Genomic DNA, 26,179 nt, shown 5'->3' on the forward strand with positions numbered 1-26,179 from the left:
CGGATTTCGTCTACCTTGTTGTCAAGAGACAATTTTGTCTACCTTGTTGTCAAGGGACATTGGCGAATAGTATACTCGGGAGCGGTGCGCCCGTCTACGGAGCCTGACCTGAAGACTTCTCGGTCTGCCCCTTTGTTTTGGGTAGCCGGCTGGGATCCGATCCATTGTCCTGGGTGGTGGGCCAAACAGAGGATCCGCTTTGGTAAAGCCGTATTCCTGGTCGTAATGTTGGTAAGTTGACGTTGCTCTTATATCCAATAGTTCCTCCTGGCTGTATGTAATAAAACTTAAGATTTCCTGGGTAACAATGTAAGAAATATAAAAATAAATAAAAATACTGCATAGTATCCTAGGAATGCGAAGCGAGGCGGTCATCTCTGTCGGCGCCGGAATACGGGCATTTGACTAGATCTCCGAGGTGGTGCTCGCAGTCGCCAGATGAAGAGACAGAGGTAGTAGGAAGAGGACAATAAAAGATTCAGAAGGAGAGAATGCACCTGAAAGTTCAAGCAGCATGCTTGCCCATGGGCAAGTGCCAACGCCCAAGCATCCTGTCTACCAGCATTAGAGAAATGTGACGTCTACACATACTTTGGAGCAGGGCTTTAAATACATCTCCTTGGGGATCCCCGACCGTTCCATGTATTGGAGCTCCAGAGCTAGCACACCTGATTCAACTCGCTAATTTATTAAGTGCTTGATGATAGGGTTTTGACTAGATGGGACGCCGCTAATGTCAAGTGACTTTTCGTAGCAGGTTAGAATATACACAGCAGGTTAGATAATGAGGTTAAAGTTGGGAAAAGGGTTAGCTAAAATGCAAAAGTTCTCAGATGTAACTCGCAAGTGTTGACGTCACTATGACATTAGCAGCATCCCTTCGGATGTGAAATGGCTAGCTAGTTAGCAGTGGTGCGCGCTAGTAGCGTTTCAATCGGTGACGTCACTAGCTCTGAGACCTTGAAGTAGTGGTTCCCCATGCTCTGCAAGGGCCACGGCTTTTGTGGAACGATGGGTAACGGTTGACGTGGCAACAGCCACTCAATGTTAGTGATGGCTGTTTAACAGTCTGATGGCCTTGAGATAGAAGCTGTTTTTCCAGCCCAATCCCGTCCCCTCGCCCCGACAAGCGGGCAACATCATTGTGAAACGTCTGAGGGTCCCGGAGGAGATGTTTGAGAACCAGAGGTGCGTTCAGTTCGCTTGCACGTTTGCAACGGTTTGTACTGACGTTATTAAAGGGCAGTGTCTATGCTGACAGTGTTCCCCGACCCAAGTCCAAAACACTGTCAGCATCGCTTTCTTTCAATTGAAAAACGTACTGAACGCAGCCCTGTGCTTTGGAGTGCCCCATACAACAAACCAGTCTATTCAGTCAGTTAAACTGTAAAGCGCGTCAAATGGCATTACGATTGTCATGACCGTCAAAACAAGACCATATAGAGTCCAGTCCCTGTCAGCAGTGATTTTTCACAGCCTTCCAAAATAGGTGTGTATCTATCTATTTATAAATAGCTGTGAAGTATTTGTAGTTAATCATATCGGTAATGTTAGTTCATCATATCAGAGCTCCGCCCACTGGTGAAGTTGAGCAGAGCATGCTGGGCGATCTCCAGCTCAGAGAAGATCAGCTCCAGAGTGAGAGAGAATTCCAGCCATCCTAGTGTTTTCCTACCAGTTAGCATGCATCCTTGTTGATATGTAAGGACATCTTTCATATATTTCCGGTGTTTATGTCTGAAGATGCACTCTGTGACTCTGTCATATGTATGGTTATGCTAATTAGTAGTTTATACTGCGCGCAAGTTAGCTCTAGTTTGGGCGTCTTATCATTTCGGACATTTAACCCTGTGTTTGTAATGTCCCCCAGCGTGTTGTATTCTATTTTGATCTCAAATTAGTACAGTCACGTTGTATTGCGCAGTTTGGTCCTGTATAGCATTAAGTCATTATAGTAATATTATATCTAAGCAAATTGTTTATAAGAGATGTGAATTGGAGATTCTGTTGTCATTCACTATTGTGTCTTTGTTTCTCTCTTTAATTGCAGACCACACACACACTTTCCACCTCAACTGGAATCCAACCTGTCTGTTCTCTGTGCCCTTACCAGCACACGGGAGCGAACACATTAAGGAAAACCTAACCAAAAGAATATAGACAGCCAAGTCCTCACTTACACATATACAGTGCCTTGCGAAAGTATTCGGCCCCCTTGAACTTTGCAACCTTTTGCCACATTTCAGGCTTCAAACATAAAGATATAAAACTGTATTTTTTTGTGAAGAATCAACAACAAGTGGGACACAATCATGAAGTGGAACGACATTTATTGGATATTTCAAACTTTTATAACAAATCAAAAACTGAAAAATTGGGCGTGCAAAATTATTCAGCCCCTTTACTTTCAGTGCAGCAAACTCTCTCCAGAAGTTCAGTGAGGATCTCTGAATGATCCAATGTTGACCTAAATGACTAATGATGATAAATACAATCCACCTGTGTGTAATCAAGTCTCCGTATAAATGCACCTGCACTGTGATAGTCTCAGAGGTCCGTTAAAAGTGCAGAGAGCATCATGAAGAACAAGGAACACACCAGGCAGGTCCGAGATACTGTTGTGAAGAAGTTTAAAGCCGGATTTGGATACAAAAACATTTCCCAAGCTTTAAACATCCCAAGGAGCACTGTGCAAGCGATAATATTGAAATGGAAGGAGTATCAGACCACTGCAAATCTACCAAGACCTGGCCGTCCCTCTAAACTTTCAGCTCATACAAGGAGAAGACTGATCAGAGATGCAGCCAAGAGGCCCATGGTCACTCTGGATGAACTGCAGAGATCTACAGCTGAGGTGGGAGACTCTGTCCATAGGACAACAATCAGTCGTATATTGCACAAATCTGGCCTTTATGGAAGAGTGGCAAGAAGAAAGCCATTTCTTAAAGATATCCATAAAAAGTGTCGTTTAAAGTTTGCCACAAGCCACCTGGGAGACACACCAAACATGTGGAAGAAGGTGCTCTGGTCAGATGAAACCAAAATTGAACTTTTTGGCAACAATGCAAAATGTTATGTTTGGCGTAAAAGCAACACAGCTCATCACACTGAACACACCATCCCCACTGTCAAACATGGTGGTGGCAGCATCATGGTTTGGGCCTGCCTTTCTTCAGCAGGGACAGGGAAGATGGTTAAAATTGATGGGAAGATGGATGGAGCCAAATACAGGACAATTCTGGAAGAGAACCTGATGGAGTCTGCAAAAGACCTGAGACTGGGACGGAGATTTGTCTTCCAACAAGACAATGATCCAAAACATAAAGCAAAATCTACAATGGAATGGTTCAAAAATAAACATATCCAGGTGTTAGAATGGCCAAGTCAAAGTCCAGACCTGAATCCAATCGAGAATCTGTGGAAAGAACTGAAAACTGCTGTTCACAAATGCTCTCGAGCCAACCTCACTGAGCTCGAGCTGTTTTGCAAGGAGGAATGGGAAAAAATGTCAGTCTCTCGATGTGCAAAACTGATAGAGACATACCCCAAGCGACTTACAGCTGTAATCGCAGCAAAAGGTGGCGCTACAAAGTATTAACTTAAGGGGGCTGAATAATTTTGCACGCCCAATTTTTCAGTTTTTGATCTGTTAAAAAAGTTTGAAATATCCAATAAATGTCGTTCCACTTCATGATTGTGTCCCACTTGTTGTTGATTCTTCACAAAAAAATACAGTTTTATATCTTTATGTTTGAAGCCTGAAATGTGGCAAAAGGTCGCAAAGTTCAAGGGGGCCGAATACTTTCGCAAGGCACTGTACATACAGTACCAGTCAAAAGTTTGGAAACACCTACTCATTTAAGGGTTTTTCTATATTTTTACCATTTTCTACATAGAAAAGTAGTGAAGACATCAAAACTATGAAATAACACATATGGAATCATGTTGTAACCAAAGAAGGGTTAAACAAATCAAAATATATTTTAGATTTGAAATTCTTCGAAGTAGCTTTGCCTCGACGACAGCTTTGCACACTCTTGTGTGCTTCATGAGGTAGTCACCTGGAATACATTTCAATTAACAGGTGTGCCTTGTTAAAAGTTCATTTGTTGAATTTCTTTCCTTAATGCGTTTGAGCCAATAATTTGAGTTGTGACAAGATGGGGGGGGGGGGGGGGGGGGGGGGTATACAGAAGATAGCCCTATTTGGTAAAAAACCAAGTCCATATTATGGCAAGAACAGCTCAAATAATCAAAGAGAAATGACAGTCCATCATTACTTTAAGACATGAAGGTCAGTCAATCTGGAAAATTTGAAGAACTTTGAAAGTTTCTTCAAGTGCAGTCGCAAAAAACATCAAGCACTATGATGAAACTGGCTCTCATGAGGACCGTCACAGGAAATGAAGACCCAGCGTTACCTCTGCTGCAGAGGATAAGTTCATTAAAGTTACCAGCCTCAGAAATTGGCAAATAACTGCACCTCAGATTACAGCCCAAATAAATGCTTCACAGATTAAGTAAGAGACCCATCACAACATCAACTGTACAGAGGAGACTGAATCAGGACTTCATGGTCAAATTGCTGCAAAGAAACCACTACTAAAGGACACAAATAAGAAGAAGGCACTTGCTTGGGCCAAGAAACACAAGCAATGGACATTAGACCAGTGGAAATATATCATTTTGGTCTGAGTCCAAATTTGAGATTTTTGGTTCCAACCGCAGTGTCTTTGTGAGATGTAGAGTAGGTGAACGGATAATCTCTGCATGTGTGGTTCCCACCGTGAAGCATGGAGAAGATGGTGTGGGGGTGCTTTGCTGGTGACACTGTCAATGATTTTATTTAGAATTCAAGGCACACTTAACCAGCGTGGCTACCACAGCATTCTGCAGCAATACGTCATCCCATCTGGTTTGCTCTTAGTGAGACTATCATTTGTTTTTCAACAGGACAATGACCCAAAACCCACCTCCAGGCTGTGTAAGGGCTATTTGACCAAGAAGAAGAGTGATGGTGCTGCATCAGATGACCTGGCCAGATGATTCCTCATGCAGCTGGTTGAGAGAATGCCAAGTGTACTTTGAAGAATTTCAAATATAAAATATATTTTGATTTGGTTAACTTTTTTTTGTTTACATGTGTTTCATAGTTTGTCTTCACTCTTATTCTACAATGTAGAAAATGGTAAAATAAAGAAAAACCATCGAATGAGTAGGTGTGTCCAAACATAAATACATTTATACATGAACAAAAATACACTCTGAACAAAAATATAAACGCAACATGTAAAGTGTTGGTCCCACAAATGTTCCATATGCACAAAAAGCTGATCTCTCAAATTTTGTGCACAAGTTTGTTTTCATCCATGTTAGTGAGCATTTGTCCTTTGCCAAGATAATCCATCCACCTGACCGGTTTGACATATGAAGAAGCTGATTAAACAGCATGATCATTACACAGGTGCACCTTGTGCTGGGGACAAAAGGCCACTTTAAACTGTGAAGTTGTCACAACATAATGCCAAAGATGTCTTTAAGTTTTTAGGGAGCATGCAATTGGCATGCTGAGTGCAGGACTGTCCACCAGAGCTGTAGCCAGAGAATTCAATGTTCATTTCTCTACATAAGCTGTCTCCAACGTTGTTTTAGAGAATTTGGCAGTATGTCTAACCGGCCTCAACAGCAGACCACGTGTAACCACGCCAGACCAGGACCTCCACATCCGGCTTCTTCACCTGCGGAATCGTCTGAGACCAGCCACTCGGAATGCTGACGCAACTGTGGGTTTGCACAACCAAAAAAATTCTGCAGTTCGGCATCGTAACCATCTTCAGTGGGAAAATGATCACCTTCGTTGGCCACTGTGCTCTTCACGAATGAATCCCGGTCTCAACTGTACCCGGGAGATGGCAGAAGGCGTCGTGTGGGCTAGCGGTTTGCTGATGTCAACGTTGTGAACAGAGTGCCCCGTGGTGGTGGTGTGGGTATGGGCAGGCATAAGCTACCTACAACGAACACAATTGCACAAAGATACTGTTATGAGATTCTGAGGCCCATTGTTGTGCCATTCATCCGCCGCCTTCACTTCATGCTTCAGCATGATAATGCACAGGCCCAATGTGGCAAGGATCTGTACGCAATTCCTGGAAGCTGAAATGTTGCAGTTCTTCCATGGTCTGCATTCTTACCAGACATGTCACCCATTGAGCATGTTTCAGATGCTCTGGATTGACAGCATGTTTCAGTTCCCGCCAATATCCAAAATCTTTGCACAGCCATTGAAGAGTAGGACAACAAGGAGATATGCATGAGACTTACGGTGGTCACACCAGATACCGACTGGTTTTCTGATCCCTGCCCATACTGTACCTTTTTATTTAAGGGATTCATGACCAACAGATATACAGTACCTTTGGAAAGTATTCAGACCCCTTAACTTTCTACAAATTATTGTTAGGTTACACCCTTATAAAATTGATTAAATAGTTTATTTCCCCCTTAATCTAAACACAATACCCAATAATGACAAAGCAAAAACAGGTTAAGAAACACATTTAAATAAGTATTCAGACCCCTTTACTTTGTTGAAGCTCCTTTGGCAGCGATTACAGCCTCAGTCTTCTTGGGTATAATCCTACAAGCTTGGCACACCTGTATTTTGGGAGTGTCTCCCATTCTTCTCTGCAGATCCTCTCAAGCTCTGTCAGGTTGGATGGGGAGCATTGCTGCACCGATATTTTCAGGTCTCTTCAGAGATGTTCGATCGGGTTCAAGTCTCTGCCATTCAAGGACATTCAGAGACTTGTCCAGAAGCCACTCCTGTGTTGTCTGTGTGCTTTGGGTCGTTGTCCTGTTGGAAGGTATAACTTCGCCCGAGAACGAGGTCCTGAGCGCTCTGGAGCAGGTTTTCATTAAGGATCTTTCTCTGTTCTTTGTCAGTTCATCTTTGCCTCGATCCTGTCTAGTCCCTGCCACTGAAAAACATCCCCACAGCATGATGCTGCCACTATCATGCTTCACCGAAGGGATGGTGCCAGGTTTCCTCCAGATGTGATGCTTGGCATTCAGGCCAACAAGTTCAATCTTGGTTTCATTAGACTAGAGAATCTTGTTTGTCGTGGTCAGAGTCTTTAGGTGTCTTTTGTCAAACTCCATTCAGGCTGTCATGTGCCTTTTTACTTAGGAGTGGTTTCCGTCTGGCCACTCTACCATAAAGGCCTGATTGGTGGAGTGCTGCAGAGATGGTTGTCCTTCTGGAAGGTTCTCCCATCTCCTCAGAGGAGCTCTGCCAGTGACCATCGGGTTCGCCCTTCTATTGCTCAGTTCGGCCAGGCGGACAGCTTCAAAACTTCCATTGAAGAATGATGGAGGCCACTGTGTTCTTGGGAACCTTCAATGCTTCCCCAGATCTGTGCCTTGACACATTCCTGTCTCGGAGCTCTACAGACAATTCCTTCAACCTCATGGCTTGGTTTTTGTTCTGACATGCAGTCAACTGTGGGACCTTACATAGACAGGTGTGTGCCTTTCCAAATCATGTCTAATCAATTGAATTTACTTCAGGGGGACTCCAATCAAGTTGTAGAAACAGCTCAAGGATGATAAATGGAAACAGGATGCACCACAGCTCAATTGAGTCTCATAGCAAAGGGTCTGAATACTTATTTACATAAGGTATGTTTATTTTTAATAAATGTGCAAACATTTCTAAACCTTTGTCATTACCCCATAATGTGTATAGATTGCTTTGGATTGTTTTATTTAATCCATTTTAGAAGACTAATGTAACAACATTTGGGAAAAAGTCAAGGGGTCTGAATAACTTTCTGAAAGCACTATATAGCTGTATTCAGTCATGAAATCCATAGATTAGTGCCCAATTAATTTTTCAATTGACTGATTTCCTTATGAACTGTAACTCAGTAAAAATCTTTGAAATTGTTGCATGTTCCATTTTTGTTCAGTGTACACATCTATTAATACATTTATTTTTTTACAAAGTGCTCAGTCACATATCTCAAATAAATTAAATGCCAACCAATATGTACAATACATCAACAACAAATGTACATATTAACCTTATTTTACATCTGAATTGGATCTCCTTCGATAAATCCCCATAGCAAATAATTTTGCACCCCACCCTTTAATGGACAGGGCTTTCACATTGGCTCCTCAGCATTCTAACCAATGGTAAGGGCCGGTTCTGCAGGGTGCGGGATGTGAAGATCAGGCATGGCTGATTGGCAGCTGTGTCATGGAATGGTATAAAAGAGGCTGGAACACCAGGGAGGAGGGAGAGTGCACTGTGAAGAACAAACATAATAACCCATTGGGTTATGAAATATTGTGATTCCAGATCTTTGCACTGAATTGTAAAGCAAAACTAAATAAGATGTTACAAAGTAAGCTTAACCCACAAGCCATAAAAAAATATGAACCTATGATGTGCTGGTTTTGCTCACCATCCATGTAAGTGTGTAGTGCTGTAAGCACGGGTGTGTCTGTTGGTATGTAGGATGTGTAGTGTAGATCCTCCATAAGAGGCGGAGAAAGCCTGGACTGCTGTAGTGACGACGTCGCTGCAGATGGCACATGGTGCTGAGGGCTCACATGCTTCTTATGACGAGCTCGACAGTTCTGGAACCAAACCTGTACATTCAATAGGGATGGGTTAAGCTTCATTTGTAACTTCAGGGACACCTACAATTGTTTGACTAGACTAATGTTAGAGAGCTCACCTGAATGACTCTGCGACTGAGGCCAGTCCTCTCTGCCAGCTTCTGGAGGGTCTGAGCGTCTGGGTTATTGTCCTGAGCAAACTGGGCCTGCATCACCTAACAGACAAGACACAGTGAATGTAAGATGGTCACACACAATTATATCTTTCATATGCAAACATCCAGGATAGTCATTTCTGGAGTGACAGGAAAGTAATAAATGTTCACCTGTAGCTGGTCTGTGGTGAAGCTAGTGCGAGCCCTCTTAGCTGGTTTTGGATGAGACCCTTCTTGCTCTGATGGTGGGGCTCCCTCTACAGTAACACCTTTTCATGTAAACACATGACCACATAGGTCATCACATTGCATAGGAAAATGAGGAAGGCTAATCGATAAGGGAAAATCTAGAATCTCATATTTATCAATTGTTTCAAAATAATTAAATTGACTAAATTAAATTGCTGCATCAATCATACATGTGTAGAAAAACAGCTAGTGTACAATTAACACATTTTTAAAAGTGCAGGCCTTATTCTTTCTACACACCTTTTAATGTTGCTTACCACTTTCCATGGCCTGTTTCAGGTTGTCCAGCATGGAGTCGTAGTGGATTCGGCACAGCACCCTCTCCTCCACCAGGGCAAATTCCTCCCCCGTGGAGAGCTGGCGCTTGCAGGAGAAGCAGGCGAAGCAGGCCAGGTGGTAGGTGTTGCCCTTTGCTCTCCTCACCCAGTCTTTGGAGTGCATGTTCCTGCTACAGTGGGCACAGCGAGTTCCATACTTCCTGTGGAAAAGTTGGATTGCAAACAAACTACAGATCAAAACCACTAAAGGCAGGGTAGCCATTTACTTTATTTTGTCTTTAAAAAAAATATATATATATTTTATATCAACAAAATTATTTGATCATGAATCTAGAAATACAAGGTTGTCCCAAAAAATGCATTTAATGTAAATTGAAGGCTGTAGAGAAGTGCTACTATGAATGTTGTGGCTATAAATACTAAAGGGCCCAAGGTTAAAAGCCACTTATCTTGCCTTGTAGAATGCCTCATTAACATCATTAGATAACAATTGAATGTCATGTCAAAGTTGCAACTTCAGATGTAGCCTAAACTCAACTCCTCTCCGTTGACGTGGAGTTGAGTTTTACTTGGCTAATCGCGCTGGAGCCCTCCCTGTATGGAAGAGGCCACCCTTTTCACCTACCTGAAGTAGTCGAGTTTGCAGAAAACCACCTTGTCTTTGATGTAGCAACTGGCATGTCTTCCTAGAGGAGTTTGGCACATGCTGCACGAGAGGCAGTTCACGTGCCAACACAAGTTGTTCACCTGAAATGTAGCCACAAAAGTCAAACAGATTTATTCGCCCGAAAGAGTAACCTGGTCTACAGTTTTAGCCACGAAAATTAGGCATGTATGAACACCATTCGATGTTAAAGTAACAATTTTGCTGAACTTAAAATGTAATTTTATTTACCAAATAGGCCTACAAACTTTTTTTCCTGTCACAGTTAAAAATGTGAACACTTTAGGGATCCTAGGCCTATGAGTTTCTGGACGTTGGGGGAGAAAAAAAATGTACATACGCATTTTAAGCCTTGGTTTGAATATCTAATATCTAAGCCGGTCATAGGCTCGGAAACTTACCTCGAGTAGATATTTGTCAACTATCTCCAAACCACAACTTGTACAAAGGCTTTTCCCCAGAGAGGCTGATGCCATCGTCTGCGGTGTCAAGGAAGACAAAGACGAAGATGGTGAATAGGACTCATCTCCAAAAATGTAATCCGATGTGCCCTAGATATATAAAACAGAAAAATAAGTCATTATTGACATAACGCAAACTTTTTCATGCCTAAATTAAGAACAATTTCATCTGCATAAATTTGACCCGGCCTACCTATGTCTGGGTTTTCCTCTACCATCGACTGTCCTGCTAGTACATACATACATGTGTCATCTAAAGTAGTTATGACTGACGTGGTTTTCCCACCTAGTTATCTTAAGATGAATGCACAAACTAAATCACTGGTTAGCCTAGTGGTTAGTGTTGGACTAGTAACCGGAAGGTTGCGAGTTCAAACCCCCGAGCTGACAAGGTACAAATCTGTCGTTCTGCCCCTGAACCCACTGTTCCCAGGCCGTCATTGAAAATAAGAATTTGTTCTTAACTGACTTGCCTGGTTAAATAAAGGTAAAATAAATAAATAAAATAAATTATTGACATGTAAATATAGGCACCCGTGAAGGCATAGGCCTAATTTCCAATGGTAAGGTTTCACGCATAGGCCTACTATTAAAAATAGGCTACCGGTATACCCGTTTGATTACTCATGCTACTTGTCGGCGTATTGACTGTACGTTTGTTTATTCTATGTGTAACTGGTTTGTCTCACTGCTTTACTTTATTTTGGCCAGGTCGCAGTTGTAAATGAGAACTTGTTCTTAACTGGGCAACCTGGTTAAATAAAAGGTTAAATTTAAAAAAGTATACTCAAAGAATCGGAAGATGCCCTTCCACATCCCTCCTTAGGCATAGTGACTAGTCAAAATATGCACTGGAATGGCCTTTAACTCCACTTCTGCTTGCTATGACAACAATGACGAAAAAAATAGGACTAAGATGCCATCTTCAAGAACCCTTTAATATTTTTTTGTACACATGAACCAAAACTCTTGAAATGTTCAACCACTTGTCAACAAAATAACGTTCATGGTTCAACGCTTATCAATATCTGCTGTCAATCACATTAGTTCTCTGCAGAAGGGCAATTCTTGCAAAATTATCACATTCAGGACGAATGACTGAACAAAAAAGCCGAATGGCCAAATCAGACAGATTTGTTTGGCAGTTATCGGCATGGCAGCTTTCTCCAAACCAACGCTGATTAGCCTGTAACGCAACCTCCCTCAGGTAATGCACTGATTTGTGCAGAGAAAACGAATGGGTGGGGATCTCAAATCTAAAATTATTAACTTGAAACAGTCGCCCGTCGGTTTGGAGTAGCCTAACATTTTACCGAATGTAAGATGTTTAAACAATAAATGGTAGGCCTAATAGCACCATATAAAATCGAAAAATTCGCTAAACAATGAATGCTCGATAATTTCTTCAAACTTTTAATATGGATATAGGCATACCGTGCTGTCGAAGGTCGAGTTAAACCCATTTTCAATGTCATCCACCTCGGGGCAAGCCAACATTTGTTCGCTTTTCCAATACATTACGTTGTAGCCCTAAAACAAAACGCAGATCCAGCAGGATAATAGTCCCATATAGATTCCATCCAGTGTCAGAGGCAGCTGCACCAACCCCATGCTCTAGCGAAAGCAATCTTTGCATTAGTGAGGGTGGAACTTTTCCCTCTCCATTTTCCTTTTTGACTGTCTTGGCCGCACCTCTTTGACACATATGCCCGCCTTGCAGTGGATATGAGATGTTATACATGGGGAAAGTAGTTCAGTAATACGTCAGAGGTGATACCACATCTCTCGATATAGCTTTTTATTTTATTTTCGTTATTTTTGCATAGTACAACAATCCTCCGTGATAAGATGCTCTTAATTTCGTTTTATTTCACACGCTGCTGCTAAAGGTGAAAATAAACTAAAACAAATGTAACAGGTAATTTAGACTTTGTTCATCTCTTACAATTTATAGCCCAATGTTTGCAACCTTAGTTTCAGAAAATAAAGAACTCGCATTGCAGCAATCAGTTCGTTTTTAATCCATCCCATTCGGACTAACCGATAGCATCTGGGCAGAGAGCAACTGACAGCAGCCCAGTTGGGTTTATTCTCCCGTAGTTCAGCATCTTTATTGCTGCCTGCAGCTGATGATGGTGACGGTAGTTCAATTAACGATGGGCCCTATAATTGCTAAATTATAGGTAGGTTTGTGAAACCCCTATCATTTTTAAATAATTTCGTGTGTGCCCATGTTTTCTTTGTTTTGCCACGGTAAAACACGCGCACATCTTTAGTAAAACCACATATAAAAGGCGTGGGGACCCTTTTCAATAGGAAAGCTTTCAGTTCGAAGCATCTGATTAAAAAAAGAGATGTGCAATCTTCAGCATTATAATAATTGTCACCATGCCTCTGTTATAAATTGTTATGCAATGTTGGCTATTGCAGGAATTTATCGATTTTTTTTGTACCAAGATTTTTCAGGAGGACTCAATTTTTTTCGTTTTCATAATACAAATACATGCTTATTATAATGTTGAGGCGAATAATAGCCTGCATAATACAACTCAATCTGGTTTTAATGTTGAATTATCCTCTTTGAATTTTTTGTTGTTGATATTCATTATTTACTGTAGGCCTACGTTTCCCTAAATTGTGGTAGCCTGTGCAAACTTAGCATCCCTGTACGTTTGATTTGATCGCTCTTTGATTCGTTTTTGAAAAGTTATTGTTTTTCTTATAAGACAGTGAACTGACAGCTCTGACTTTGCTTTCGTGTGTCCCATGTGCGCTGACACACACACAAACACAGCGGATTTTTTATCATCAACAAACAAAAAATTGATGAATTTGTTTTGTAAATGTAACTATTTTTTCTTTCAAATAGGCTGTATTTATTTGTTAACAGCAACATATGCTTTCAGATAGTCCTAATGTAAACGTTCCAATATCTTTAAATTAATCCAAATTAGCCTATTATTATTATGATTTTTCACGTTGTTAAATGAAAATATGAGAAATTCGATTTGAACCAAATTTTGTCGAATGGGCAAGACAGGTTTTTTTCGTCATGGGAACATTTTTGCCGAGACTAAACATTCGCTAGTCTATAGTTAACATGCATGTCTGATTGGATTAGATTCACCTAAACTAGAATATGTTATTTCACAAGAGCAGACCGAACAATTTAAACCTCTCACTGGGCTACTACTGAAACCCACTGAATCGGATCAAATGAACGGTATGCTTATTAAAATATGCAAGCATGATTCTTTTTTTTTTCAAGTGTGTGATTGACAATATCATCCCCTTAATCTGTGTTTCTCCCTATGTGGACATTTCGCAGCAAAGCCACAAGCGTTCAAAATATCAATTTTCAGACGCAGGGGGAAAATGTTTTTGTTTCTTTGTAACATATACTTGTAAACCCCCTATGATTTAAGTCCTTCGTCAGGGAATTTAACCATGTAACAAACCTAATGGCCCATTTCAGAACTTTATTTCCTGGTCTGTAATCGCTGTTAATGTTATTCGTTAGTTAGTTAAACTGTATAGTCCATCACATGTATGACACCATTTTTTCAAATTGATTCCCTCATAATAGCGGATCACATTTTCTATAACACTTTTCTCAAAGTCTTGGAGCTCCCTACAGTATATTATATGAGGACATTCACCTAATTTAATCATGTACAGACAAACAGAAAGACAGGTTTTCTAGAGTTTGTAAAGAGGAAGCTATTGTCTCGAAAAAATAAATGGATGTTTTGTCACGTACATCACCAAATAGGTGCAGAGAAATGTATTATTTTAAAGGGTCAGCCACAGATGCACCCTGTACTGCAATTGCTAATTGGGGTTAAGTGCCTTGTTCAAGGGCACATCGACAGATTATTCAACATGTCGGCTTGGGTAATCTACATTTTGGTTACTGGCGCAAGGCTCTAACTGCCTGCCGCCCTACTATTGTGATAGTTTGTTATGGGTCCATTGGAGAGATGAATCAATGTATGCCTGACATCATTGCTGAAACTGTCATCTGGATTTTGTCATCTTGCTAAATTAGTGCTCTCTCTTACACAGACCATTGTGTACAAAGCTCAGATGAAGGTGTAAGGAGTCTAATCTTTTGGCTCGGTTATGATACACTATATATACAAAAGTATGTAGATACCCCTTCAAATTAGTGGATTTGGCTATTTCAGCCAAACCTGTTAGTGACAGGTGTATAAAATCGAGCACACAGTCATGCAATCTCCATAGACAACCATTGGCAGTAGAATGGCCTTACCGAAGAGCTCAGTGACTTTCAATGTGGTACCGTCATAGGATGCCACCTTTCCAACAAGTCAGTTTCTCAAATTTCTGTCCTGCTAGACCTGACCCAGTCAACTGCAAGTGCTGTTATTGCGAAGTGGAAATGTCTAAGAGCAGCAACGGCTCAGCCACAAAGTGGTCGACCACACAAGCTCACAGACCGGAACGTCGAGTGCTGAAGCACGTAGCGTGTACAAATCATCTGTCCTCAGTTGCAATACTCACTATCGAGTTACAAACGGCCTCTGGAAGCAACGTCAGCACACTAACTGTTCGTCAGGAGCTTCATGAAATGGGTTTCCATGGCCGAGCCACTGCACACAAGCCTAGAATCACCATACACAATCCCAAGCGTCAGCTGGAGTGGCGTAAAGCTCGCCGCTATTGGACTCTGGAACAGTTGAAACACGTTCTCTGGAGTGATGAATCACGCTTCAACATCTGGCAGTCGGCGGACGAATCTGGGTTTGGCGGATGCCAGGAGAACACTACCTACCCAAAAGCATAGTGGCAACTGTAAAGTTTGGAGGAGGAATAATGTTTTGGGGCTGTTTTTCATGGTTCGGTCTAGGCCCCTTAGTTCCAGTGAAGGGAAATCTTAACACTACAGCATACAATGACATTCTAGACGATTCTGTGCTACCAACTTTGTGGCAACAGTTCCTGTTCCAGCATGACAATGCCCCTGTGCACAAAGCGAGGTTCATACAGAAATTGTTTGTCGATCGGTGTGGAAGAACTTGACTAGCCTGCACAAAGCCCTGACCTCAACCCCATCTAACACTTTTGGGATGAATTGGAACGTCGACTGCAAGCTAATTCTAATCGCCCAACATCAGTACCTGACCACGCTAATGCACTTGTGGCTGAAAGGAAGCAAGTCCCTGCAGCAATGTTCCAACATCTAGTGGGAAGCCTGTTATAGCAGCAACTCCACATTAATGCCCATGATTTTGGAATGAGATGTTCGACGAGCAGGTGTCCACATACTTTTGTTATTGTAGTGTATAATTTCAGGTGGCATAATTTAGACATTGGGGGAATACTGTTGATTGACTTGACATCAGTGTGTGTTTGCCTCTCTGACACCAAACTCAATTACTCTGTTTTTTCCCCACCTGTGCTGAAAAAATGGTTTCAAATAGAACTGCAGTGATCACCAAAGTGCACGGTGTTACTCTTTGCTACAGTACTTACTAAGTCGCTCTGTATAAGGGCACCTGCTAAATAAACCAAATGTACAAGGTACATAACTCCTGGGAAAGTCCTGGAGCACAGCTGAAGATTCAATCATTTTTGTTCCTTGGCTTCTCTCTGCCTCTCTTTTTTCACTCTACTATGTGTGAGTCACCAAGCACATATCATGTTGAGCTCTGGGTGGGTACAACCATAGAAATATATTTCAGAAAATGGACAAAGCTCGTCAGTCCAGAGATTTCTGGGTGTTACCAAAATATGGATGCCAGTGTATCCATTCTGAAACGTTGACTTAAATTGGAGAGTCTGCTCCATTTTACTAATCCTAATTCTGTGTATTCGAAAGAGAGGGGAGGGGCCCTCTGAATTCTGATGCTGCGCCACATTCTATAACGTTGTTGGGAAATGGGTCCAATCCAAGGGTGACTTGGTTCCTCCATTCTCTTGTGTTCATGGCGTTCTTTCGATTTCCCATCATAGTGAAACCCCCATCCTGTTACACACATACGTGGAGGAAGCAGAAGTCAGAGGAGGGACTAGCATTTACACACAGTAGAAATGGTAAGACTTACATCAACTGTTGAATGATAGACACTACAAAGTGAGCTGATATGTGATCAAAGTGTAAAACAAATGGGAAATGGATCCTTTACTTAAGACTTAAGACTTTTGTTGCTATTTTTCCTCCCTCAAAACAGTCTGAAAACATTTCACATCCCCCTTTCCTCTTGCATTGCAATTGTTCTTCTGTTGCAGGGCTCTCTCTATTGTGTTATTGGAGATATACTGGGTCCACAGATATTCCTGTGTGTAAGACAATACCCCTCAAATCATTGCATCTCATCATTAGCCATATAAGAATAACAAATCTAAAGGAAGTTATGTCTTGGTTTTTCTGTGTTGATGGACAGGCACAGAACATTTACCTATGACTATTGTTTTTTTATTCAATCATGAAGTTTTTATATATGTATATATCAAAACTATGAAATAACACATATGGATTCATGTAGTAACCAAACAAAGTGTTACACAAATCAAAGTATATTTATATTTGAGATTCTTCTAAGTAGACACCCTTTGCCTTGATGACAGCTTTGCACACTTTTGCCATTCTCTCAACCAGCTTCATGAGGTCAGTAATCAGTTGTGTTGTGACAAGGTAGGGGTGGTATACAGAAGATAGCCCTATTTAATAAAATACCAAGTCCATATTATGGCAAGAACAGCTCAAATAAGCAAAGGGAAACGACAGTCCATCATTACTTTAAGACATGAAGGTCAGTCAATTGGTAAAACTTCAAGAACTTTTGAAAGTTTCTTCAAGGGCAGTTGCAAAAACCATCAAGTGCTATGATGAAACTGGCTCTCATGAGGACTGCCACAGGAAATTAAGACCCAGAGTTGCTGCAGAGGATCAGTTCATTAGAGTTACCAGCCTCAGAAATTGCAGCCACAATAAATCCTTCACAGAGTTCAAGTAACGGACACATCACAACATCAACTGTTCAATGGAGACTGCGTGAAACAGGCTTACATGGTCGAATAATAAGAAGAAGATACTTACTTGGGCCAGGAAACACGAGCAATGGACATTAGACCGGTGGAAATCTGTTTGAGCCCAAATTAATAGATTTTTGGTTCCAACCGCCATGTGAGATGCAAAGTACGTGAACGGATGATCTCCGCTTGTGTGGTTCCCACCGTGAAGCATGGAGGAGGAGGTGTGGGGTTGCTTGGCTGGTGACACGGTCAGTGACTTATTTACAATTCAAGGCACTCTTAACCAGCATGGCTACCATAGCATTCTGCAGTGATACGTCATCCCATCTGGTTTGTGCTTAGTCCCACTATCATTTGTTTTTCAACAGGACAATGATCCAATACACCTCCAGGCTGTGTAAGGGCTATTTGACCAAGAAGGAGAGTAATGGAGTGCTGATTCAGATGACCTGGCCTCCACCAGCACCCGACCACAACCCAGTTGAGATGGTTTGGGATTAGTTGAACCACAGAGTGAAGGAAAAGCAGCCAACAAGTGAAGTGTTCAGCATATGTGGGAACTCCTTCAAGACTGTTGGAAAAGCATTCCATCAGAAGCTTCTAAAGCCATGACATAATTTTCTGGAATTTTCCAAGCTGTTTCAAGGCACAGTCAACCCCACCCACTAGAATTGTGATACAGTGAATTTTAAGTGAAATAATATGTCTGTAAACAATTGTTGGAAAAATTACCTGTGTCATGCACAAAGTAGATGTCCTGACCGACTTGCCAAAACTATAGTTTGTAAACAAGAAATTTGTGGAGTGGTTGAATAATGAGTTTTAATGACTCCAACTTAAGTGTAAGTAAACTTCCGACTTCAACTGTATATATTAGGCTATTCCTGCAGTCAGCATGTCAATTGCACACTCCCTCAAAACTTGAGACATCTGTAGCATTTAGGTGCATTTAGTCTAATCTTTTGGCTAGGTTATGATGCACTATCATATACAGAAGTATGTGGACACCCCTTCAAATTAGTGGATTCTGCTATTTCAGCCACACCCGTTGCTGACAGGTGTATAAAATCGAGCACACAGCCATGCAATCTCCATAGACAACCAATGGCAGTAGAATGGCCTTGCTGAAGAGAGGTTCATCCAAAAGATGGAGATTCAACAGGAGGCTATTTGCCATTTTTGACCAAATACACAAAATATAGAAAATGAAGGTGGAGTTGGGCAGGAGTCATATGATTCTGCAGGCCTGGGGGTAGAACCCTCAGAGCGCCTGTCTTCCAGTAATGAGCTTTGGCAGGTTAACCTGAGGGGGCAGAGGGGGGCTGTAGAGGTCATGTTTCTGGGAGGAAGAGAAATCTCCACTGGCGTCAAGGCGTATGTTTCAGGTCTCACTCAGTATTATTACATCTCAATGCTGAGCCCAGCACTTTTCATGTGAAGATTTTAGGTGTTTTTAGACGTGATTAAAAGACATGAAGACAACTTATGAAATAGGCTTGTGTGTTGTGTTGGCAAATGTAATCTTTGATGATAGGATTGAAACAATGTTACACCGGGATGAAAATATAAACATTACATGTCATGTTGATGCTTGTCTTGGCGTGGCTGGTCAGACTGGCAGGAACATGCATTTCTCCTGATTTGTTGCATGTCAGGGCCTGGGTCTGGAGGATGCTGTTGTGGTCGTAGGAAATGGAGCCGATGACAGAGACACTATCACTCTGGCCTCAGGAAACAGAAAATACCTCATCACTCCCACGTGGAAGTCCGACCCAAAACACACCGTGCCAACCGTGCCCAGACCTCCCGTTTCTGAACTGGTGTTTGTTTTGTTGCTTAAGAGGAGTGTCCTGCTAAACCATTACTGACCTCCTGAACAATTAGTTGCTGTCATATGGCTCAGTTGTTTGGAACATAGTGCTGCTAAAAACAAGGTTGTTTCAATTGCACACATATGCTTAACTGAATGAACAACAGAGACAAAAAGCAACAATTAACATTTCTTGAAATAGTTTGGGGAATGGCCTCATCTCTGAGGGATGATCCTCAGAGCCATATGCTTTGATGGCAGGTAGCCCTATGTGGGGCATCTGGCAATGACCACTGGGCTTAAGGAGTTCCATTGATTTAGCTAGTGGTGGTGAGGAGGTGGCGGGTTGGCAGTAACTTTTGCTGTAACACAGCAAGTAAGAGAACATGGGTAAGTTTGACAGAAATAAATACATACTAATATTTATGCCCATTGGTTGAGAGAGACAATGGTGATAATTTCAAGAGTAAGCCCGTAGGTTGAACAGGGAGGGAGAAATGACGCTCTGATGATGTTGATGACAATGTTTGTAAACACTAACGTATACATTCCCACTATGCACATTGTGCACAGAGGAAGCAATGTGAATTGTATTGAGCTTACTGAAAAAAGTAGTGAGCTATCCATTCAGACAAATCTTACTGATTGAACCTATGTTCTCAACTATACTGAACAGAAATATAAACACAACATGCAACAACTTCATATAAGGAAATCAGTCAATTGAAAAAAATTAATTAGGCCATAATCTTTGAATTTCACATGACTGGGCAGGGGCGTAGCCATGGGTGGGCCTGGTAGGGCGTAGGCCCACCCATTTGAGAGCCAGGCCCACTCACTGTGTAGCCAGGCCCAGCCAATCAGAATGAGTTTTTCCCTACAAAAGGGCTTTATTACAGACAGAAATACTCCTCAGTTTCATCAGCTGTCTGGGTGGCTGGTCTCAGACGATCCCACAGGTGAAGAAGCCGGATTTGGAGGTCCTGGGCTGACGTGGTTACGTGTGGTCTGCGGTTGTGAGGCCGGTTGGACATACTGCCAAATTCTCTAAAACGACGTTGGTGGTGGCTTATGGTAGAAATATTAAAATTACATTTTCTGGCAACAGCTATGGTGGACATTCCTGCAGTCAGCATGCAAATTGCACACTCCCTCAACTTGAGACGTCTGTGTTGTGACAAAACTGCACATTTTAAAGTGGCCTTTTACTGTCCCAAGCACAAGGTGCACCTGTGTAATGATCATGCTGTTTAATCAGCTTCTTGATATGCTACACCTGTCAGGTGGATGGATTATCTTGGCAAAGGAGAAATGTTCCCTAACATGTATGTAAACAAATTTGTGCCCAAAATTTGAGTGAAATAAGATTTTTGTGCGTATGGAAAAATTTGGGTATCTTTTATTTCAGCTAATTAAACATGGGACCAACACTTTACATGTTGTGTTTATATTTTTGTTCAGTATACAGTACCAGTCAAAATTTTGGATACACCTACACATTCAAGTGTTTTTCTTTATTTGCACTATTTTCCACATTGTAGAATAATTGTGAAGACATCAAAACTATGAAATAACATATGTAGTAACCATGTAGTAACCAAAAAAGTGTGAAAGAAATCAAAATATATTTGAGATTTGAGATTCTTCAAAGTAGCCACACTTTGCCTTGACAGCTTTACACACTCTTGACATTCTCTCAACCAGCTTCATGAGGTAGTCGCCTGGAATGCATTTCAATTAACAGGTGTGCCTTGTTAAAAGTTCATTTCTGGAATTTCATTCCTTAATGCATTTAAGCCAATCTATTGTGTTGTGACAAGGTAGGGGTGGTATACAGAAGATAGCACTATTTGGTAAAATACTAAAGTCCATATTTTGGCAAGAACAGCTCAAATAAGCAAAGAGAAAAGACAGTCCATCATTACTTTAAGACATGAAGGTCAGTCAATCCGGAAACTTTGAACGTTTATTCAAGGGCAGTCGCAAAAACCATCAAGCGCTATGATGAAACTGGCTCTCATGAGGTCCGTCACAGGAAAGGAAGACCAAGAGTTACCTAGAGTTCATTAGAGTTACCAGCCTCAGAAATTGTTTCCCAAATAAATTCTTCACAGAGTTAAGAAGCAGACACATCTCAACATCTACTTTTCAGAAGAGTGCGTGAATCAGGCCTTCATGGTCAAATTTCTTCAAAGGAACCACTACTAAAGGACACCATTAAGAAGAAAAGACTTGCCTGGTGGAAATCTGTCCTTTGGTCTGATGAGTGCAAATTTGAGATTTTTGTTTCCAACCATTGTGTCTTTGTGAGATGATCTCTGCATGTGTGGCTCCTACCGGGAAGCATGGAGGAGGAGGTGTGATGATGTGGGGGTGCTTTGCTGGTGACACTGTCAGTTATTTATTTAGAATTCAAGGCACACTTAACCAGCATGTCTACCACAGCATTATGCAGCGATACGCCATCCCATCTGGTTTGCACTTACTCCCAGTATCATTTGTTTTTCAACAGGACAATGACCCAACACACCTCCTTCAAGACTATTGGAAAAGCATTCTAGATGAAGCTGGTTGAGAGAATGCCACGAGTGTGCAAAGCTGTCATCAAGGCAAATGGTGGCTTCTTTGAAGAATCTAAAATCTAAAATATATTTTTATTTGTTTAACACTTTTTTTGGATACTACATGATTCCATATGTGTTATGTCATAGTTTCGATGTCTTCGCTATTATTCTACAATGTGGAAAATAGTACAAATAAAGAAAAACCCTTGAATAAGTAGGTGTGTCCCAACTTTTGACTGGTACTGTACATTATGGCTCTGTGAAGCGTTGCACTTTGTGACGTAGAATCAACCCCCTACCTCAATGACATCAACACAAGACTCATCACACATTCTTTCCATTGGAGTGCCCCTCCATAGTCACATGTTGCTGACAAAACATAGAGAGTCACTTTCAGAGGGATGTTTGGAGATCAATGGGGATCAAGAAACCTGTCCAGCCCGCCTCCCTCTCTGCACCCCCGTCGGCCATCTTGGGGCCACACCGGATCCCTCCAGACAGGAAGATGTCGTCAAGACATTCAGCTTTGAACTCTGCCCCTCCTCCCTGCGTCCCAGATGAGCCTGCACCGCTACAGCGTTGGTCATACCCCTCTGGTTCCATTCTATACCTCCTTACACCCCCTTACTCACCCCTCTGGTTCCATTCTATACCTCCTTACGCCCCCTTACTCACCCCTCTGGTTCCATTCTATACCTGCTTACGCCCCCTTACTCACCCCTCTGGTTCCATTCTATACCTGCTTACGCCCCCTTACTCATCCCTCTGGTTCCATTCTTTACCTGCTTACTCCCCCTTACTCACCCCTCTGGTTCCATTCTATACCTGCTTACGCCCCCTTACTCACCCCTCTGGTTCCATTCTATACCTCCTTACGCCCCCTTACTCACCCCTCTGGTTCCATTCTATACCTCCTTACGCCCCCTTACTCACCCCTCTGGTTCCATTCTATACCTCCTTACGCCCCCTTACGCCCCCTTACTCACCCCTCTGGTTCCATTCTATACCTCCTTACGCCCACTTACTCACCCCTCTGGTTCCATTCTATACCTGCTTACGCCCCCTTACTCACCCCTCAATAGCAACCCCCCCTGGACCGCTACACATCCACTACACCCCCCACTTTATACCCACAGAGCAACGGCTGGTTAGGCTGGGCTACACCCCCCACTTTATACCCACAGAGCAATGGCTGGTTTGGCTGGGCTACAGCCCCCGGCTTTATACCCACAGAGCAATGGCTGGTTTGGCTGGGTTACAGCCCCCGGCTTTATACCCACAGAGCAATGGCTGGTTTGGCTGGGCTAGACCCCCCACTTTATACCCACAGAGCAATGGCTGGTTTGGCTGGGCTACACCCCCCGGCTTTATACCCACAGAGCAATGGCTGGTTTGGCTGGGCAACAACCCCCGGCTTTATACCCACAGAGCAATGGCTGGTTTGGCTGGGCTACAGCCCCCGGCTTTATACCCACAGAGCAATGGCTGGTTTGGCTGGGCTACAGCCCCCGGCTTTATACCCACAGAGCAATGGCTGGTTTGGCTGGGCTACAGCCCCCGGCTTTATACCCACAGAGCAATGGCTGGTTTGGCTGGGCTACAGCCCCCGGCTTTATACCCACAGAGCAATGGCTGGTTTGGCTGGGCTACAGCCCCCGGCTTTATACCCACAGAGCAATGGCTGGTTTGGCTGGGCTACAGCCCCCGGCTTTATACCCACAGAGCAATGGCTGGTTTGGCTGGGCTACAGCCCCCGGCTTTATACCCACAGAGCAATGGCTGGTTTGGCTGGGCTACAGCCCCCGGCTTTATACCCACAGAGCAACTGCTGGTTTGGCTAGGCTTCCGCCCCCGGCTTTATACCCACAGAGCAACTGCTGGTTTGGCTAGGCTACGGCCCCCCACTTTATACCCATAGAGCAATGGCTGGTTTGGCTGGGCTACAGCCCCCGGCTTTATACCCACAGAGCAATGGCTGGCTTGGCTGGGCTACAGCCCCCGGCTTTATACCCACAGAGCAACGGCTGGTTAGGCTGGGCTACAGCCCCCCACTTTATACCCACAGAGCAATGGCTGGGCTACAGAGCTGGGCTACAGAGCCCCGGTATGAAAAGGCCTGGATGTAAGTAGAGCGCTTAGGGCCCAACCTGCTTTCATCTGGCCAGGGCTTAGTCACCGAGGCTGGGGAACGTAAGCCAGGGAAAGCCCCTCTGGGGCAGCCGCACGCACTGCTCAATTACACTTGTGCTGGAACATGGTCCCGTTTTAAATGAGTTCATGAGTTTATTTTTACAGGGACAGTGCACATTGATCAACGTTTCAGTAAAAGTGCCGGTATTAGCTAGCCCGCTAATTTTCAACTGCAGTCCCTGGGCAGGTATGGAAGAGACAAGTTTTGAGGCTTTGGATATTCGCATACACAGAGGAAAGGGCTGGAAATAAAACTGCTTGTATGTCCTCAAACAGACATCTTAGTTAGAGTAACTATGACTGACAATTTTTTTCATGTAGTCAAGTTGATGATGCTTACCATGAGTAGTTTACCTTCAATCTGTATCGCCAAAGTTCAGCATTATAGCATGATTGAATTCAGAAGTATTGTGATTGAGCCGACATGTGCAGTGTTAGCGGAGACAATGCAGTCTTCGCTAACGCAGGAACACTGTCTTTACATTTTTATCACGCTGTAGCGCAGATCTTCAGCACTACGGATTGAATCAAGCCCTAAAACTTTTCTGATGCCTTCATTTCGATCCTCATTTTCAAGTGTGGTGTTTCACAGGGATCGATTCTTGGAGCTCTTATTTTATTTCTAGTTTATATGAATGATCTATCAATGTATTATTTTTTTCAAATTATGCTTGCTGATGATGACACAAGGTAGGCTAAGGAGTCTGCATCTCTCACTACACAGACTGTTCTTAATTTTGCATTGTGATCAACAGTCTGTTTTGTGAACCCACATCCATCTCCCTGCCATAAGTAGTGGTGGTGGGGGGTCTCTGAAAAAATAGAAAATGTTACTGTATTTTGTACTGTAGCGCGCACACACACGCACGCACGCACGCACACACACACACACACACACACACACACACACACACACACACACACACACACACACACACACACACACACACACACACACACACACACACACACACACACACACACAAACACACAGCCTAGCTGCCCTCATCTGGGAGTGATTTGTTTTCCACTGTACCCGTGGCCTTTAGTCATTGTGCGTCTGCCATTCGCAGAGAGAGAGAGAGAGAGAGGGTCGAGCTGATCTACACTGAACAAAAATATAAATGTAACATTCAACATGTATTTTTTTACTGAGTTACATTTCATATAAGGAAATCCATCAATTTATATAAATTCATTAGGCCCTGTAATCTATGGATTACACATGACCAGGAATACAGATATGCAGCTGTTGGTCACAGATACCTTGATAAAAAACATTTTGCCTCATGCATCTCCTTCACATAGAGTTGATCAAGCTGTTGACTGAAACATGGGACCAACACTTTACATGTTGCGTTTATATTTTAGTTGAGTGTACATGGAGAGTCAGGGGAGTGCTATGATTACTCCATGCCTTAGGTGAGGAGTGCCTGTGGTTGGGCATATAGAATGCCTTCAGGCAGGGTTCATTTCAGTCTTTAGACCAAGTTAAGTTTAGAGGGTTGTTACAGTAACTGTGTTAAGGTTAGTATTTTAAGCGAGTTCCCGTACCTTGCTACCCCAGTTTGGGATTTGCTGAATTCTTTGTTCATTGACTGTACACATTTATAGTGAATTGAGTGCATTGAATGGAATATGTGGTGATACTCTCTCTATTGAATAATATCTGATCAGAACATTTCAGAACATAGGTCTCATTCACACCTATCCAAATGTACGCAGGCATATCCTCCCCAAGACACTCAAACACATTTACAAAGTGCATGTGCAAGCACACACACACACGAACACAGAGAGAGATGTACTTGTGACATTAAAACTTGAAACCTGAAACCCACCCACCCTATAGGGCACACATTATTTACTTCTTCGACAGTGAAGAAAATACATATTGGAATGCAAAGCGAAACAATTCTCCCTCACACTATACAGTACATCCTTGCACACCACATAGTTGGCATGGTGTCAGAAACCACAAGTATGCCATTTGTGTTGTGGCAGGTGAAGAAGGTAAACACCAACTAACCAGCATCATCAACCCTCACAAAACATTCACACAAATCTCAAGTCTTGTTTATGTGCTTCCTTTATTCTGGATGTTTCTGTAGGGATGTAAGAGGAAAGAACCATGACCATAATAAATAGACGGCTTACACACACACACACACACACACACACACA

The 26,179-nt window shown here is 42.5% G+C and overlaps 1 protein-coding gene across 1 annotated transcript; it reads right to left on the bottom strand.

The window, feature by feature from the left end:
- Nucleotides 1-7,956: 7,956 nt before the first annotated feature.
- On the bottom strand, nt 7,957-12,172 carry LOC110508831 (LIM/homeobox protein Lhx8). The gene is made up of 8 exons (XM_021589674.3): nt 11,867-12,172; nt 10,373-10,522; nt 9,933-10,054; nt 9,287-9,507; nt 8,952-9,049; nt 8,745-8,840; nt 8,469-8,655; nt 7,957-8,309 (listed from the first exon to the last, which is right to left on the bottom strand). Exons 1-8 carry the CDS (start codon nt 11,948-11,950, stop codon nt 8,233-8,235), a joined length of 1,035 nt encoding a protein of 344 aa, XP_021445349.2. The 5' UTR covers nt 11,951-12,172; the 3' UTR covers nt 7,957-8,232.
- Between the last annotated feature and the right edge of the window lie 14,007 nt (nt 12,173-26,179).

Source organism: Oncorhynchus mykiss, chromosome 28 (assembly GCF_057628025.1).
Source record: "Oncorhynchus mykiss isolate SJ-2025 chromosome 28, ASM5762802v1, whole genome shotgun sequence".
In the NCBI taxonomy this organism is placed as follows: domain Eukaryota; kingdom Metazoa; phylum Chordata; class Actinopteri; order Salmoniformes; family Salmonidae; genus Oncorhynchus; species Oncorhynchus mykiss.